The sequence below is a fragment of the Cucumis melo genome, chromosome 4 (genome assembly GCF_025177605.1).
Source record: "Cucumis melo cultivar AY chromosome 4, USDA_Cmelo_AY_1.0, whole genome shotgun sequence".
NCBI classification, from domain to species: Eukaryota; Viridiplantae; Streptophyta; class Magnoliopsida; order Cucurbitales; family Cucurbitaceae; genus Cucumis; species Cucumis melo.
The window spans coordinates 553,383-567,633 of NC_066860.1; the positions used below are offsets into that span (position 1 = coordinate 553,383).

At 32.3% G+C, this 14,251-nt stretch overlaps 1 protein-coding gene across 1 annotated transcript; it reads left to right on the top strand.

Annotated features, from left to right (window-relative positions):
• The first annotated feature begins 964 nt into the window (after positions 1-964).
• Positions 965-9,362, top strand: LOC103503487 (3-isopropylmalate dehydratase large subunit, chloroplastic). Its single transcript, XM_008467688.3, has 15 exons — positions 965-1,269; positions 1,424-1,558; positions 1,645-1,815; positions 2,935-3,087; positions 3,168-3,236; positions 3,315-3,431; positions 3,940-4,014; positions 4,978-5,055; positions 5,192-5,287; positions 5,855-5,904; positions 6,600-6,654; positions 6,781-6,912; positions 7,290-7,337; positions 7,452-7,610; positions 9,079-9,362. The coding sequence occupies exons 1-15, from the start codon at positions 1,216-1,218 to the stop codon at positions 9,217-9,219; spliced, it is 1,533 nt and encodes a 510-aa protein (XP_008465910.1). The 5' UTR covers positions 965-1,215; the 3' UTR covers positions 9,220-9,362.
• Positions 9,363-14,251: the final 4,889 nt, after the last annotated feature.

Below are 14,251 nucleotides of genomic sequence, written 5' to 3' on the forward strand. Positions count from 1 at the left end.
TAAACAAAAAAGAAATCCAAACTCCACAAATGTTGAAGGAAATTTGATCAACGACTAATGTCTACAAACTAAATTCTAAAATGATCTCGTATATATAAAAGTTGGATTGCCAAGGTTCTTTCGTTTCAAGAATATTGAAAATTATCATGATAACAAAATATCTCTATACATATTAAAACAATAATAACATATCTTAAGTTTGTAAATATTTTCGGAAAATACCTCCAATTTATCACTTGATTCTAAAATCATATTAACAAATATATCATATATTTATGGAGTTTCTTTTCTTAAAAAGTAGAAAAATTTTAAAACTATATTAACAAATATGTCTTGATGGAGTTTTTCTTTTCAAAAAATAGAAAATTTTTAAAATTAGATCAACAAATATGTCATATATTTATGGAGTTTTTCTTAAAATAAAAAAGTTGACAAAAGACAGAAATTATTATATTTTATTTTTATAGGAATGGTAAATATTTTACCCTACGTTATATATATATATTTTTATAATTTTCCTATATTTAATCCTTTTCTTTTTTTGCTTCATACTTAAACAACAAAAAAAAAAAAATAATTGTGTATGTTTTCACTTTATTACAATACCCAATTAAAATTAAGCTAAACTTACAAATCTAATTCATAAAAATTTAATATAATTCACTAAAATTTAACAAAATTAAAATATTTTTGTTTTTTATTTTTTATAAAAAGCTGCAGCTTTTAAAATGCAATCCCCCTGGAGGAACCAATAACAAACGAAAGAAACAAAGCTGACGAATGAGTTGAGTGTTGTCCACGTGGCCGCTGAGGTGTCATTGACTGGTGGAATTTCGGTCCAAATTCTTTCATTTTAGTTGAAAGAAAATAAAAAACACAAATATCATTCAATTCAACACTCATTTTCTTTTACAAAATAGCTTCGGTGCAAAATGCAAATATTCTTTCTATATGAAACCCTATTTTAATTTTTACCCTAAAACCCAAAAAGGAGAAAAAGTTATCCATTGGCAATTGAAGAATAAGAAAGAAACAGTTTACCATTTATATATTTTGTATTTTATCGATCTTTTCTTACTTCCCTACGGAAAATTGTAGTTCACAATTTGCAAAGCTTAACCAACTGACGCCGCCTTCTCCATATCCCTCAACATCATTTCTCCGCCGGTGAGGAGAAATTTTCTCTCCCTTTTTTCTAGCTGAAGACTTGTATCCATGGCTGCTTCCACCGCAGCTGCGTTGACCTCAACTGCCTTCTTAAGCAACAAGGTCCGTATACATTGGGATCCAACTCTTTTTCTATTAAAAAACTCATTCTGTGTTCTAACATCATTTCTATCCATAGAGCGTCTATTTCTTTCAGTTTCAATCTACACTGGCTCAATCCATATCTAAACCGTCCATGTTTTGTTTGCGTTTTCAGAAAGATTTGGACGTCGCTGCTTTTTCGTCGTCGTTGCCGTTTTCCTATCGGAGATGCGAGAGAACTGTTTCGAAGAAAATATGTTCGGTCATGACGCCACAACAATCGGAACGCAAGCCCAGCGCCACTGGCTCTGTTGGGTTTTCTTCTTTGTTTCTTTATTTTGTAATCGGGATTAAAGGCAATGTTATTGATAATTACGCATCGTCTATTGATTTCAGGTCAAAACAGCCATGACCATGACAGAAAAGATATTTGCTAAAGCTTCTCAAAAAACTGAGTTGAGCCCAGGTGAAAATGTTTGGGTTGATGTCGACGTTTTAATGACTCACGATGTTTGCGGCCCTGGTTCTATTGGAATTTTTAAAAAGGAGTTCGGAGAGAACGCAAAGGTATTTTACTTCTCAAATGTTATGCTGGATGTTCACGTTTCTTCACATGAAGTTTTACTATTAAAAAGGGTACATAACAATGAAGGGTAGGGGTATCCCGGTGTAAGTAAAGGGTAAATAATGATGAAACTTAGCTTAATCAGGTCGTCTATGTTGAGTTGGTCTTTTTGGTGCTTTGGAGGAAAGTGAAGTCTTTTACTTGGCAAGTTTTACATGGGCGCTTTGACTTCATGGATCAGCTTGCAAGGATGCTTCCCTCACTTGGTCCATTTTGTTCTATTCTCGGTGCGGAAAGTGGAGGAAAACTTGGATTAGGATCTCGTTTGCTCAACATAGGGTTAATGGTGATATAATTGGAAAATTCCTTCTCCATCTGTTTTTTTCGTGGGAACGGGGACTTCTTATGGATGACTGGGCTGTGTGCTGTTCTTTTGGCGGGAGCGGAATAACATGTTATTTAGGTGGCCTTAGAGGAGTAATTTTGAGGTTTGGTCTTTGGTTAGATATCGTGTTTCTCCTTGGGCTTTGGTATTAAAAACTTTTGGTAACTACTCTTTAGGCTCTATTTTGTATAGTTGGAGTCCCTCTAAGATTCTTTCCACTTTTGCTGGGCTTGGTTATTGTCTCTGTTCTTTCATTTTTATTCCAGTGGAAGTTGTTTCTATAAGAAAAATAACAATGATAATGATAATGATGATGATGATGATGATGATGATGATGATGATGATGATGATGATGATGAGGAACTTACGACTCGTTGAAAGCAATTTTGTGGTGGCATTGGATTTGCTTGCATTCTTGCCTAGCTTAAAAGTTCTTCACTTATATCTAGATAAAATTTAGCCAGAGAATTAGAAAATAGAATGGAGAAGAAAGTGAATTAATTTTAGTTTGAGGCGTCCGTTAATGGGAACAAGGTTTACTCTATGCTTTATAGATATGGTTGGACCAAGTAACAGGTTTTATAACTTGAGTTCATAGTTTTAGCAGAATGGACGTTGTTATTATTATATTCATTTTAATAATCCTCGAGTACATGTGTATCATCCTTGTTTGAGCTTTTATTTCTACTAGAGTTAATGTGCTCATTGAATGTCATTGTCTATTTTCCTATTGAAGGTTTGGGACCGAGAAAAGGTTGTGATTATACCTGACCATTACATATTTACCAGTGATGAACGTGCTAACCGCAATGTGGACATTCTGAGAGACTTCTCAAAAGAACAAAATATCAAGTACTTCTATGATATTAAGGATCTTAGTGATTTTAGGGTATGAAAATTTACCGTTACTTATTTATCCGTAGCTGTTCTTTCGTGCATTAAATAATTGAAGTTCAATATTTTTACCAGGTGAACCCAGATTACAAAGGTGTTTGCCATGTTGCATTAGCTCAAGAAGGTCACTGTAGGCCTGGGGAGGTTATACTTTTGCCTATGGTTTACTCTTGTTTGTGCTTTTACGATAAATATCAAATTTGGGATGGTTGATGTCTTCAGGTCCTGCTTGGTACAGACTCTCATACCTGTACAGCTGGTGCATTTGGTCAATTTGCCAGTGGAATTGGAAATACTGATGCAGGATTTGTTTTGGGCACCGGGAAATCACTTCTTAAGGTCTGCCAAAATTTTAATTATATCGTTCTGCTTCTAGCATTGATGTCATAGGACCACCCTTGTTGTGCGTGCAAATTGTGTGTGCTCAGTTATATACTTATATTGGTGCTTATGTGAGTTACATAATGTAGTCTGGTTGTTTTGGAAATGTAAATTTGATTATTGAAAACCGTAGAACATGTAATTTTTAATTGCGAATGGGACATTGTTGAAGAGGTGTTCTACTTATCCGTCAAAGAGAATAACACCCATTCGATGGCACACTTGCTGCTTGGACTCAAAGTATTAAGAAACCAATCAATTCCATGTATATTTTTTGGAACATAAAACTAATGTCGTTGTGAAGTATTTGTGACCGATGTGCTTTTAATATCCTGCGATCCTTCACATACCATTCCCACATACTTGTATGATATTCTTTGAAGACTTGCCATTTGTATTTGAAGTATTGTAATATGTCCCGACAGTACATAATATTTGTTGTCTTTTTTCTGTCTTCAAATTGCAGGTCCCTCCAACTCTGAGGTTTGTCATGGATGGAGAAATGCCTGATTATTTACTTGCGAAAGACTTAATTTTGCAAGTAAGTTGAACCATACTGAGATATTTATGTTTCTTTGGATTGTCATGTGCCACCATATCGTAAGATACGGTTTCTTTACACAATTTTGTTCCTATAAGTACAATCAGGAGTTGTCATCTTGGTAGAGACATATTTAAAACAGGTCTGCACTTATATCATCGGTTTACAATTTCTAAAAAACATTTACCTGACCTATGACTACGAACTACTGTGAAGGGTTAACTTATATGTGGTTCATATGTACACATGTCAACCATATCATAATTTTAACTCCACTGCATGAGAGAGCAAGTAAAATGAATGTACTATGCTATTATATTGCATTTTGAAATTCTACTGTTAAAAATTTATATGGATTTTTTTTCTTGAAGAAATAACGTTATACTATTTATACATATGTTCTAAATGAAAGAAAGAAAGCACCGAACAAAACTATACCCTGTTAGTTACTGGAGGGGGAAAAAGTTAACGCACCACATATGATATGACCCACAAATCATTGTAATTCCTGAGAAATGTTTGAAGAGACAAGCTCCTCAACTTCGGTGATCGCATTATCTGTAGTAAACATCAGTACACTACTCTTCACATTGTACGTAGTTTATATGGATTTAGAACAGAAGTTTTCATCAACCACATCTGTAGTGTGAGAATAATTTAGTATTAATTTTTTTATAAGAGAGAATTACATAATTTAATACTAAATTGAAAATGAGATGAAATTAAGTTTGAAATCTTTCACGATGTTAATGGAGATTATATTATTCAGTAATTCATGTAAAACGTAAATACTTCCTGGGATTTCATATTCAGGACCATAAAGTTTTCCTCTCCAGTTCCAGGATTTGAATAGATCTCAAACTTTCACTTACATAGTCTTTTCGCTTATGTTATATAGTATCTCCTAGCTTTCTTTCTTTTCATGTTGCACTTATAATTTTGCCTACTATTTGCACCTTACAGATAATTGGTGAAATATCAGTATCTGGTGCAACATACAAAGCCATGGAATTTCTCGGCACAACAATTGAAAGTTTAAATGTGAGAACTCTACAAATATTTTGGATGCTACTTGACAATATTATATTATACATATATGAATTTATCTTATATAAGAATTTGGTGATTAGATGTTAATAAAAGGGTAATTTGATTGCTTGATCCTTTCTTCTGGTAGATGGAAGAAAGAATGACATTGTGCAACATGGTTGTTGAAGCTGGAGGAAAGAATGGAGTTATTCCTCCTGATAGTACTACATTCAAGTACCTTGAGGTTAGTCCAGAGAGGGAAATAAAGTTTATGCTGAAATAATTTGACGTCTCTTGGTTAGGCTATTAGCATGTCTGCAACATTCAAATGCCTCGTGGTGAGTGCAAAAGGAGTATTGAAGTTATTACAACAATCCTCCTCTTTTTAGCATGTTGCATTTCTGCTTGCAAGGAACAGTAAAGTGATACATCAAAGCATATATTAGGCCACTCAGATGTTTTCTTATGCAGCTGATGCATAGGGCATGACTGCATGGATTTATCATTTGGTTATCTAAATGGATGATCATTTGTCCGATGCATGCTGTTTACATTGATATTGAAGTGGTTTTAAGTTTCTGTATGTTATTTAAAATTTTCTCTCTTTTTATATGATATTAAGGAAACTTTAAGTTTCTTTATGTTATTTAAACAATCCTGTCTCTCTTTTTAGCTTGTGATGTCTACTGGAAGGAAGGCACAAGGTTAATAGGATGTTCTTATTAGATGTTTTAATACTATTCATTTTGTAAAAATATATTGATTATCTATTGGGGCTTCTTGTGATTATTCTATCACGTGTTTTGGACAGGATAAGACAACCAAACCCTTTGAACCAGTTTACAGTGATGAGAACGCAAGGTACTTCATTTTTCTATTGTGAATATTCTTATATTTGCAAGGATGTCCAACTAACACTTACCTTGGCATTATACACATGCATATACTTCGTTGTACCTTAAGTGCATATGTTAATTCATGCATTTATATCGATCAACTGAAACTTTATGGCTTATGATATACGAAATGATATTAAATCTGTTTTGTAATAAATAACCATCAATTTTTAGAGAAATGGAGGGTCCGGAGGACTGAGGAGGGAATAGAGATTCTATACTTAATGCTACCATTGGTCCATTTGAAATTGCTGTGGTAGTAGAACTAAAGCATCGTGAGGAATTTTGGTATTATTCCAGAAGTATTTTTAGTTGGTAGAAATCCTTGCTTGATGGGTTCTCACACTTTAAAATTATGGTTGGACATGCTCAAAGTATTTTAGTAGGTAGAAAATAGAAATCCTTGCTTGTTGGGTGGGTGACGTAGGTTACTTGGGGAAGTGCTTGCTTTTGCTTGGTTGGTATAGTCTCGTCTTCCCAATTGAATCAATGAAAAGACTCTTGTTTCTTAAAACGTGATATTGGGTAGAAATCCTTGCTTGGTTTTTGCTTGGACATTTTTCCCCATTAAGTGATTTTTTCTATTTCTATAATTATATAAAAATATTTGTTTCCTACTGAGGTCCATTTATTACTGATTAGTTATTATGTTGGATTCAGATTTCTTTCAGAATACAGATTTGATGTGTCAAAACTTGAGCCTGTGGTAGCTAAGGTTGGGGATCTAGATTGTCCTAATTCATATATTTCTGCCTATGTTTACTTGTTTTCTTTACTAAATTTTTCTTTTTTGTTTTTTCTTCCTTTCTTTCGTTTTTTTTTTGTTTTTGAAAATTTGCAGCCCCATTCTCCTGATAACCGTGCTTTAGCAAGGGAATGTAAAGATGTGAAAATTGATAGAGTATATGTTGGATCTTGTACTGGGGGAAAGACGGAGGATTTTCTGGCTTTGGCTAAAGTTTTTGTTGCTGCAGTAATTACCTCAACTCTTTTACTTGTGAATTAGATTACATACTCTTGCTTGTCCCTGCCCTCAATGTTGCCATGGTGTATTTTCTTTTAAAAAATTTTATATTTGCTTTTGTTCTTTTCAAGTGGTGACTGATTTCTTCTTAAAGAATGCCATGCGTGTTCTGTTGCGATTGTTTTTTACTTGTTAGCTTAAATGACAACTGGCTTTTTTCCTTACTTTACTATTAGCTATGTATTACTGCTCTATTGGTTTATGTACTGAAAAAATGAGGGATGTTTCTGAGTTTTCCCATTGCCATGACTCTTATTTTGTGCTAATATTTTAGCATCTGGATATATTTTGGGAGGCTCATATTATAATGTAAATCTTATTTTCAGGGAAAGAAGGTTAAAGTTCCTACATTTATTGTCCCTGCCACGCAAAAGGTCTAGAACTGTGTACAATTCTATGTTGAAATGCAATTTCACAAACTTGCAGTCAGGATTTTATATATGTTCATGTTTTTTTTTTCTTTTTGTTTTGGTGGTAAAAATGAACAGGTTTGGATGGATTTATATAGTATCCCAGTACCTGGAGCTGGTGGTAAAACTTGCTCTCAGATATTTGAGGAAGCTGGGTGTGATACACCAGCAAGTCCTGGTTGTGCTGCTTGTTTAGGTGGCCCTAGGGATACTTATGCACGGATGAATGAACCACAGGTCAGTCACACTTTTCCTGTAGTTCAATTTTAGAATAAACTTAGAAAGAGAAAAATATGGACTTATTCACGAGGTAGATCTCTGTTATTGAATTCTGGCTACCGGTTCCCTGCTGTAATTTTTTCACGAGGCAGTAATTGGATATAAATTAAATATCCAGCCATATTTTCTCAATAGTAATTAATTTCACTCTACGCAAAACGTTCTAATTAAATTGATCTACGATACTTCAATTTTTAATTTTAACAATTATGGTTTCAAGCTTCTAATTGAACTGAATGATCGAGTGTCTGACTTGTTTCTTCTTAGTTAAATCGTCAATAGGGTTATGCATCTGAGAATTTTGTGACCCTTCGGTCTGACTTTTATTATCCTCTCCTTTTGTCTTAAAACTATCCTTAAATTTCTCTTTATCGTCAGCTGGCTTTCATATGGATTATTTTGGGCTTTTGGCCAAGAAAACCAGAGTGTTTTTACAGATATAGAGAGGGGTTTGGACTCTTGTGAGGAGGTCTAGAAATACTAAATTTTAATGTTCTTCCATGTGGGGTTTTTGTGCCCAAAACTTCAGTACTATTTGTTTGGAGCTTCCTTCATTAGCCAACTAAAGCTTAGCTGCAATGGTTAGGGAACTAGAAGTATTTCCTTAGGTTTATAGTTCTTATCACCTCATAGTTGTAATCTAGGATGCGCGGACCGCTTGTTGGACATAGAGAAACATGGATGTGCTCCGGACATGTGTCTAAACTAAATTCTTTCCCCTGATTGACACGGCTTGGCCGACATGGCTATGAAAGATATTTATACTAAAAGTTAGCCAGAAAAGTAGGGTTTTTTCTTATAGGTGAAATCCTTTTGTTTTGATCAAACCTGAAGTATTAAGATGACATCTTCTCTTCCTCCAGTCATAGTCAACTAAATCTTTCTCTATGATTTAAGATTTCAAATATTGGTAATTGATTTAATTTCATATGTTTTTAGTGAAGTGTATTTTGGTTTATGTCAAATCTACAAACTTTATCTGTAGAGAAGTCTTAATGTATCCATATATACACACATTTTATTAATAAATTAAGTTTACCCGGTAGTGTCCAATAGTGGCTTCGTGTCCATGTTGCATGTGATTTTCTACTACCAAAAGATCTTAGTTTTAGATACAAGGAGGAGTTGTAAAGACTTTTTGTAATTATCGTTCCGGCAGTATCTTAGTTGGAAACCCTTTTTTTGGAGAGGTTTTATGGGCTTGTTTTTTTCTATTTTTCCCCCTTGTCTTCTTTTTTATTTTCTTAACCAAAGCGACTTTTTTTAAGGAGGGATCAAGATTTTGGGATCCAAACTAAACTTTATAGTGATAATATGTTATCAATCATGTGCTAACCATTTTGGAAATTTAAGTCGAGATTGGAATATCTTCTGCCATGAATAATGTGAAATAACTTGGGGGAGGGGTGTTTGATTGCATTTGCAGGTTTGTGTTTCAACAACGAACAGGAACTTCCCCGGTAGAATGGGACACAAGGAGGGACAGATTTACCTTGCTTCTCCATACACTGCTGCAGCCTCAGCTTTGACCGGATATGTCACGGACCCAAGAGAGTTCTTGCAGTAGATCTAACCCAATTGGAGATTACAATAATATGTATGCCCCCTGTATTATTTAAGTTGAAATAAGGCTTCGTCATGTCTTTGTTTTGTATCTTCTTAGAGCATGATTAAAAGGAAATGGTCATATCTCGTTTCTAAGTTTCATGAGATTTTGGTCTATATTAGGATTTTGAAGAAATGGATTGTTTAAATTAATTATTATCATTAACAAGTTATCTATAATTATAGATAAATGCTACGTTACGAACGCAAAAAAGAATTGAAATTGAAATGTTGAACTCTTATAATTTCTATGTTATAGGATGGGAAGGGGTGGAAATTTAAACTTCTAACCTCTCAATGGAGAATGAGAATGTTCTAAATCACTAATTAAATTCTTGTTTTCTTCAATAAACAATCACATTATAGGATGGAAAACTTAAAACAGTTTGAAGTTTCATTCTTCTTTGAATTAAACTTTACAAGTCTTGAATGAAGCATGAGACAATTCATATTCTTGTTGAATGCATTTATCTAAAGGAGGAATTAAAAGATTAAGTTTCACTAATTTTTATCATTATTAAAATTAATTTTATAACTATATTAAATTAATTAATAGATCATAGTAACACTAAAACTTAGTTTAAAATGTAAAATGTAAATCTTGAAATCTAAAGATGGAACATATTTTAAAACTTAAAAGTTAATATCAAACTTGAGAAACCTAACAACTAAACAAAAATGACCTCCTGTGTAAGCTTTTTTTAACAACTATTTTCAATCCATTAAAAATTACTTTGAAGTTAAATGTTAGAGATAGGGGTTTCTTTTGTGATTTAAAACTTGTTTTTAATAATTTAATTTTGACTTATGAAATTTCTCTTTTCGTTTTCAAAGTGATGTCATGCATCTTTGTTCCATAAATACCATATTTGAATTGGGTCTATGGTGATCAATACTGACCAAGTTTTGAACCCCCAGTCTTAATATTCTTCGTATGGATATTATATTTAAATATCTTTTTTCTTTTCCAAAAAAAGAAGTGAAACTTCAATTTAAAATGTATCACCTAATATCTTTTGACTAATCAACTTTTTCTATTTTCTTCCTCTGCCTTAAGAGTTGAACAAGATGATATTTTGTTATAAATTAATAAACAATAAAACGACATGAGTATTGAAATAATGACATGAGTACCTTCTTTTTTTAAAAAAATAAATCAAGAGTTTGTCAAGACATGTTTGGTCTCTTTTGGTTGAATACAAAAAGAAAAAAAACAAATAAATGTATCAATGTTGTTTGGTATGTATACATATATATATATATAAGTGCATGGATGTTTATATACATCAAGATTTTAATTAAAAATACCAAGAATAATAACTTAAAACAATGTGGTTGTGAGATCATGGTTTGTGAGGATTATTTGAAGTACATTGAAGGCAATAATTAATTAGGTGCATTTGCTTTCTATTTTTGCTACATATTAAAAAAAGTTTGTCATGGGACACCATTTTAGTAATGTGCAGAGTTTGCACCAAAAATTTCTTCATTAAAAAATTACGTAATGGAGTGTTAGTTGCTATTATTTTGATTTTTTGTTGTCCAAATTAAAAATAAGTATGATACCTAAAGTTCAATCTAACAAAACACGCTCTAAGAGATGATAAACTACATATAAATATCACGAGTTTGCATCTATATCCTATTCAATACAAACCATTTTGGAACATAATAAACAAAACAATTCAATTTCCTTTTTTAAAAAATTATCCCAAGACGAATTTTAATTGGATAATAGGTGGGCTCTCCAACTTACACAAGAATATTTGTTGTACCACAAACCGTTGTTACGTACATAAAGTTATGGACAATTGAGTTACTCTCTTTAAAGCATCTAAAGAACACAAATATATCCCATCATCTTCGCGCCACATTCATCATTCTTGTCAAATCAACGTTTACCTTTTAGGGATAAAAATATTAAGCTAGCTTTCACCTTTTTTCCTTCCAACGCTTCATGAGCATGATATTAATCTTATATTTTCATTTTATCGTAGAAATATCCAAGAAAGATAACAAAATAAGCAAATATCATGTCAACTGGTTTAAAAATTCTAAAATGTTAATTTACTAATATAAGATCTTCACTTTATCATATTTTCATCAATATTTTTGTAAAATTAGGATCTTGCTTGGCAATATCAACGAATGGATACACAAATAAGTAAGAATGCACTTTTTGTTTTTCTTTTTCAAAACCTTAATTATGATCCGGCCAATATGCAAGTGGAAGATTTTTTTAATTCCACATCTTAATTATCATCAAGCCAACACACAAAAGTGGACAAAAGCCTCTTGTTTCTCAAACCCAAATGAAACAAAAGTATACATATAAAGTTGAAAAGGGAACTTGATATTTCAAGGTAATTGTCAAATATCTGGTGACAAACACAAACACTAACACTAAAATTGACAATGCAACTAATTACACAATGGGGGCTAATTATATAATTAAAAGAACTTTTACCCTCTCTTAAAAATTTGTGAATGCTTTACGACTCAAATACATTATTTTTCTTTATTTGTAATTTGAAAAAGAGAAACAAAATGAAAAAAAAAAGAGACTTTGATATCAACAGATGTATTTATTAAGATTAATGGTCGGAAAGCCAACAAATGTATTTATTGAAAAAGTTAACCTAACCGGTTGTTCTCTAGAGTTTTGAGGTCTCAAGTTAATTAGACAACCTACTTGGATCGTGATTACTTATTCTCATACGAGTAATATCGGGTCATTCTTTTATAGATTACTTATTCTCTTCTTTGGAGTAATCAAATTGAGCTATTTATTAGCATGTCCTCTGATATAGGATTATGGTTACGTGTGATGATAGAGATGTCAAAACTTTTGAAATGGTCAAAGTTGCATGATCAATCGTTTATTTTCTATTGGTAATATATTTATTGACTTGATCGATTGACCTAAAGTAAAAATTCACCTTACACAATTTAGGCAAGTAGATATGGATACTTTGAGGGTGGTGGGTGGTGGTTGCTAACTAATTATTATATATGAGAAAAAAAGGCAGTGGGGGATAATATATAATGGCATCATATTGTTAAATAATTTGAATAAAGAAGAAGATGATAATGGTAACCAACCATTAACCAACTCTAAAGAAGGATCTTAAATAATTTAAAATTGGTTTCAAATTATTTTAGTTTTTAATAGGGTGGATTTATACGGTTAAGACCATTTTTATTATAAAAAAAAATTATTTACAAAATATAACAAAATCTATTGAATTTTCTACGGTTCAGTGAGAGAATGTTTGCTATATTTTGTAAATAGTTTTAATTCTATTTTTTTCTATCTATAACAAATTTTTATTTGTTTATTTTATTAAAAACAATAATTTCTTCGTAATTTAAAAAATGATTGTGTACAACAATGTACAACTTTATTTGGAATAGAGACGTACTGTTTAGTAGGATATGCAGATGGATAAGGTGGGTGTGCAATAATCATTTATCATCATTGAAGAAAATATTTTTTGTATCCCACGATACTTGTTTTGAAAATATTCACAATACTTATAAGAGCTCTCCATTGATTGATGTAGTCGATGATATGCTCTTCCTTTTGGTGGTTTGTATTTGCACATCATGCTTACACGACTAGTGCTATAGAATCGGTTGAGGAACTCTCTCTCTAGTTGTTCCCAACTATCAATCACTTATGGCTCTAGGTTTGTGTGTACCACTCGAAACCATTTTCTTTCAAGTTTTGAACAAATTGCCTAACGAGTTGGTCTCATATTGATCCTGCATTCTTGCATGTTTTGACAAAGTGAGTGATGTGCTACTTTGAATTGCCCTTTCCATCAAATTGCTGGAACTTTGAGGTCTAGTACCCAAGCGGCATTCTCAAGTTGTCGATTATTTTGATGTATGATTTAGAGTACATGAAAGAAGTTTGGGAGAGGCCTCCATACTGAGCTCTAATAGATTTCACAACCATATCCTATAACTGTTGAATTGAGAGAGAAGCAATAGAAGCTGATTATTGTTGTTGTGGTTGATTTTCCTGCACCCCATTCTTCCCTTTGTCATTGGCTTCAACAACAAGAGTTTGATTGACTCAGCAATTTCAATATTCTCTCTCAAAATTGCAGTTTAGTCGTCTCGTTCCCCAACATCTTTCACTAGGAGATTAATTTTCCTCTCCATCTTTGCCATGACACACTTAATTGTTACATCAACCATCAATGACGAACATCACATCAGGGTGTGATTCTCTCTCCTTGACCTACTAGAGACAAAATTAGAATTATCATACAGAGGATTTTCCTTGATGTCAACTCCAACTTTAAGAGATTCCATCAATTATTTGAGGACACTTCATGTGATATCAGAACCTTGACCTTGTTTCTAGATGATTTCCTTTAAACGACTACAGATGACAGATCTGTATATACGCTGTTGCTCCTAAATACAAGTTTGAAAAAATCTACAACAATATGAAATAAATCGGAAAGTTTATATACTAAATTCGTAATTATAAAAATTCATAAAGGGTTAATAAATTATAAATTCTAAAATTTTAGAAATTAGTTTGTAATTTAACCCTTTTTCCCCTCCTTCCTTCTTTCCCTTGGCAAGAAGGTGACCGACTTTCACTTTTTCCAAGTAAAATTGACTTTTGATATCCAAAGTTAGGTTCTTAAATAACTTTTTCTTTTTGTTTTCATTATTTTAAAATAACACGCTATTACATTTTCTTAAGTCTTATCACATCTTCATATGTTTGTTCATTTTTTTTTCTATTTTGAAAATTCATCTACTTCATACCTCCTTTATATATCACACAATGTATTTAGAAAATTGTTTTATCTTCCAAGTAAAATGTCAAATACTTACCAACAACATTTATTAAGGTGTCTCACTGTTCCTATACCATTATTTTATTTTGTTGTTTTAATTTACGACTTTGAACTAAATTATTATTGGGTTAGGAATTAAATTGTTTAAAATTTACCCATCGAGAAAGGTAT

Excerpts from the sequence above, each read along its gene's own strand:
- LOC103503487 (XM_008467688.3), top strand. The coding sequence starts at position 1,216 with ATGGCTGCTTCCACCGCAGCTGCGTTGACCTCAACTGCCTTCTTAAGC. Across the intron at positions 3,432-3,939 it reads CCGGGAAATCACTTCTTAAG|GTCCCTCCAACTCTGAGGTT; the intron begins GTCTGCCAAAAT and ends TTCAAATTGCAG. Across the intron at positions 5,288-5,854 it reads CTACATTCAAGTACCTTGAG|GATAAGACAACCAAACCCTT; the intron begins GTTAGTCCAGAG and ends TGTTTTGGACAG.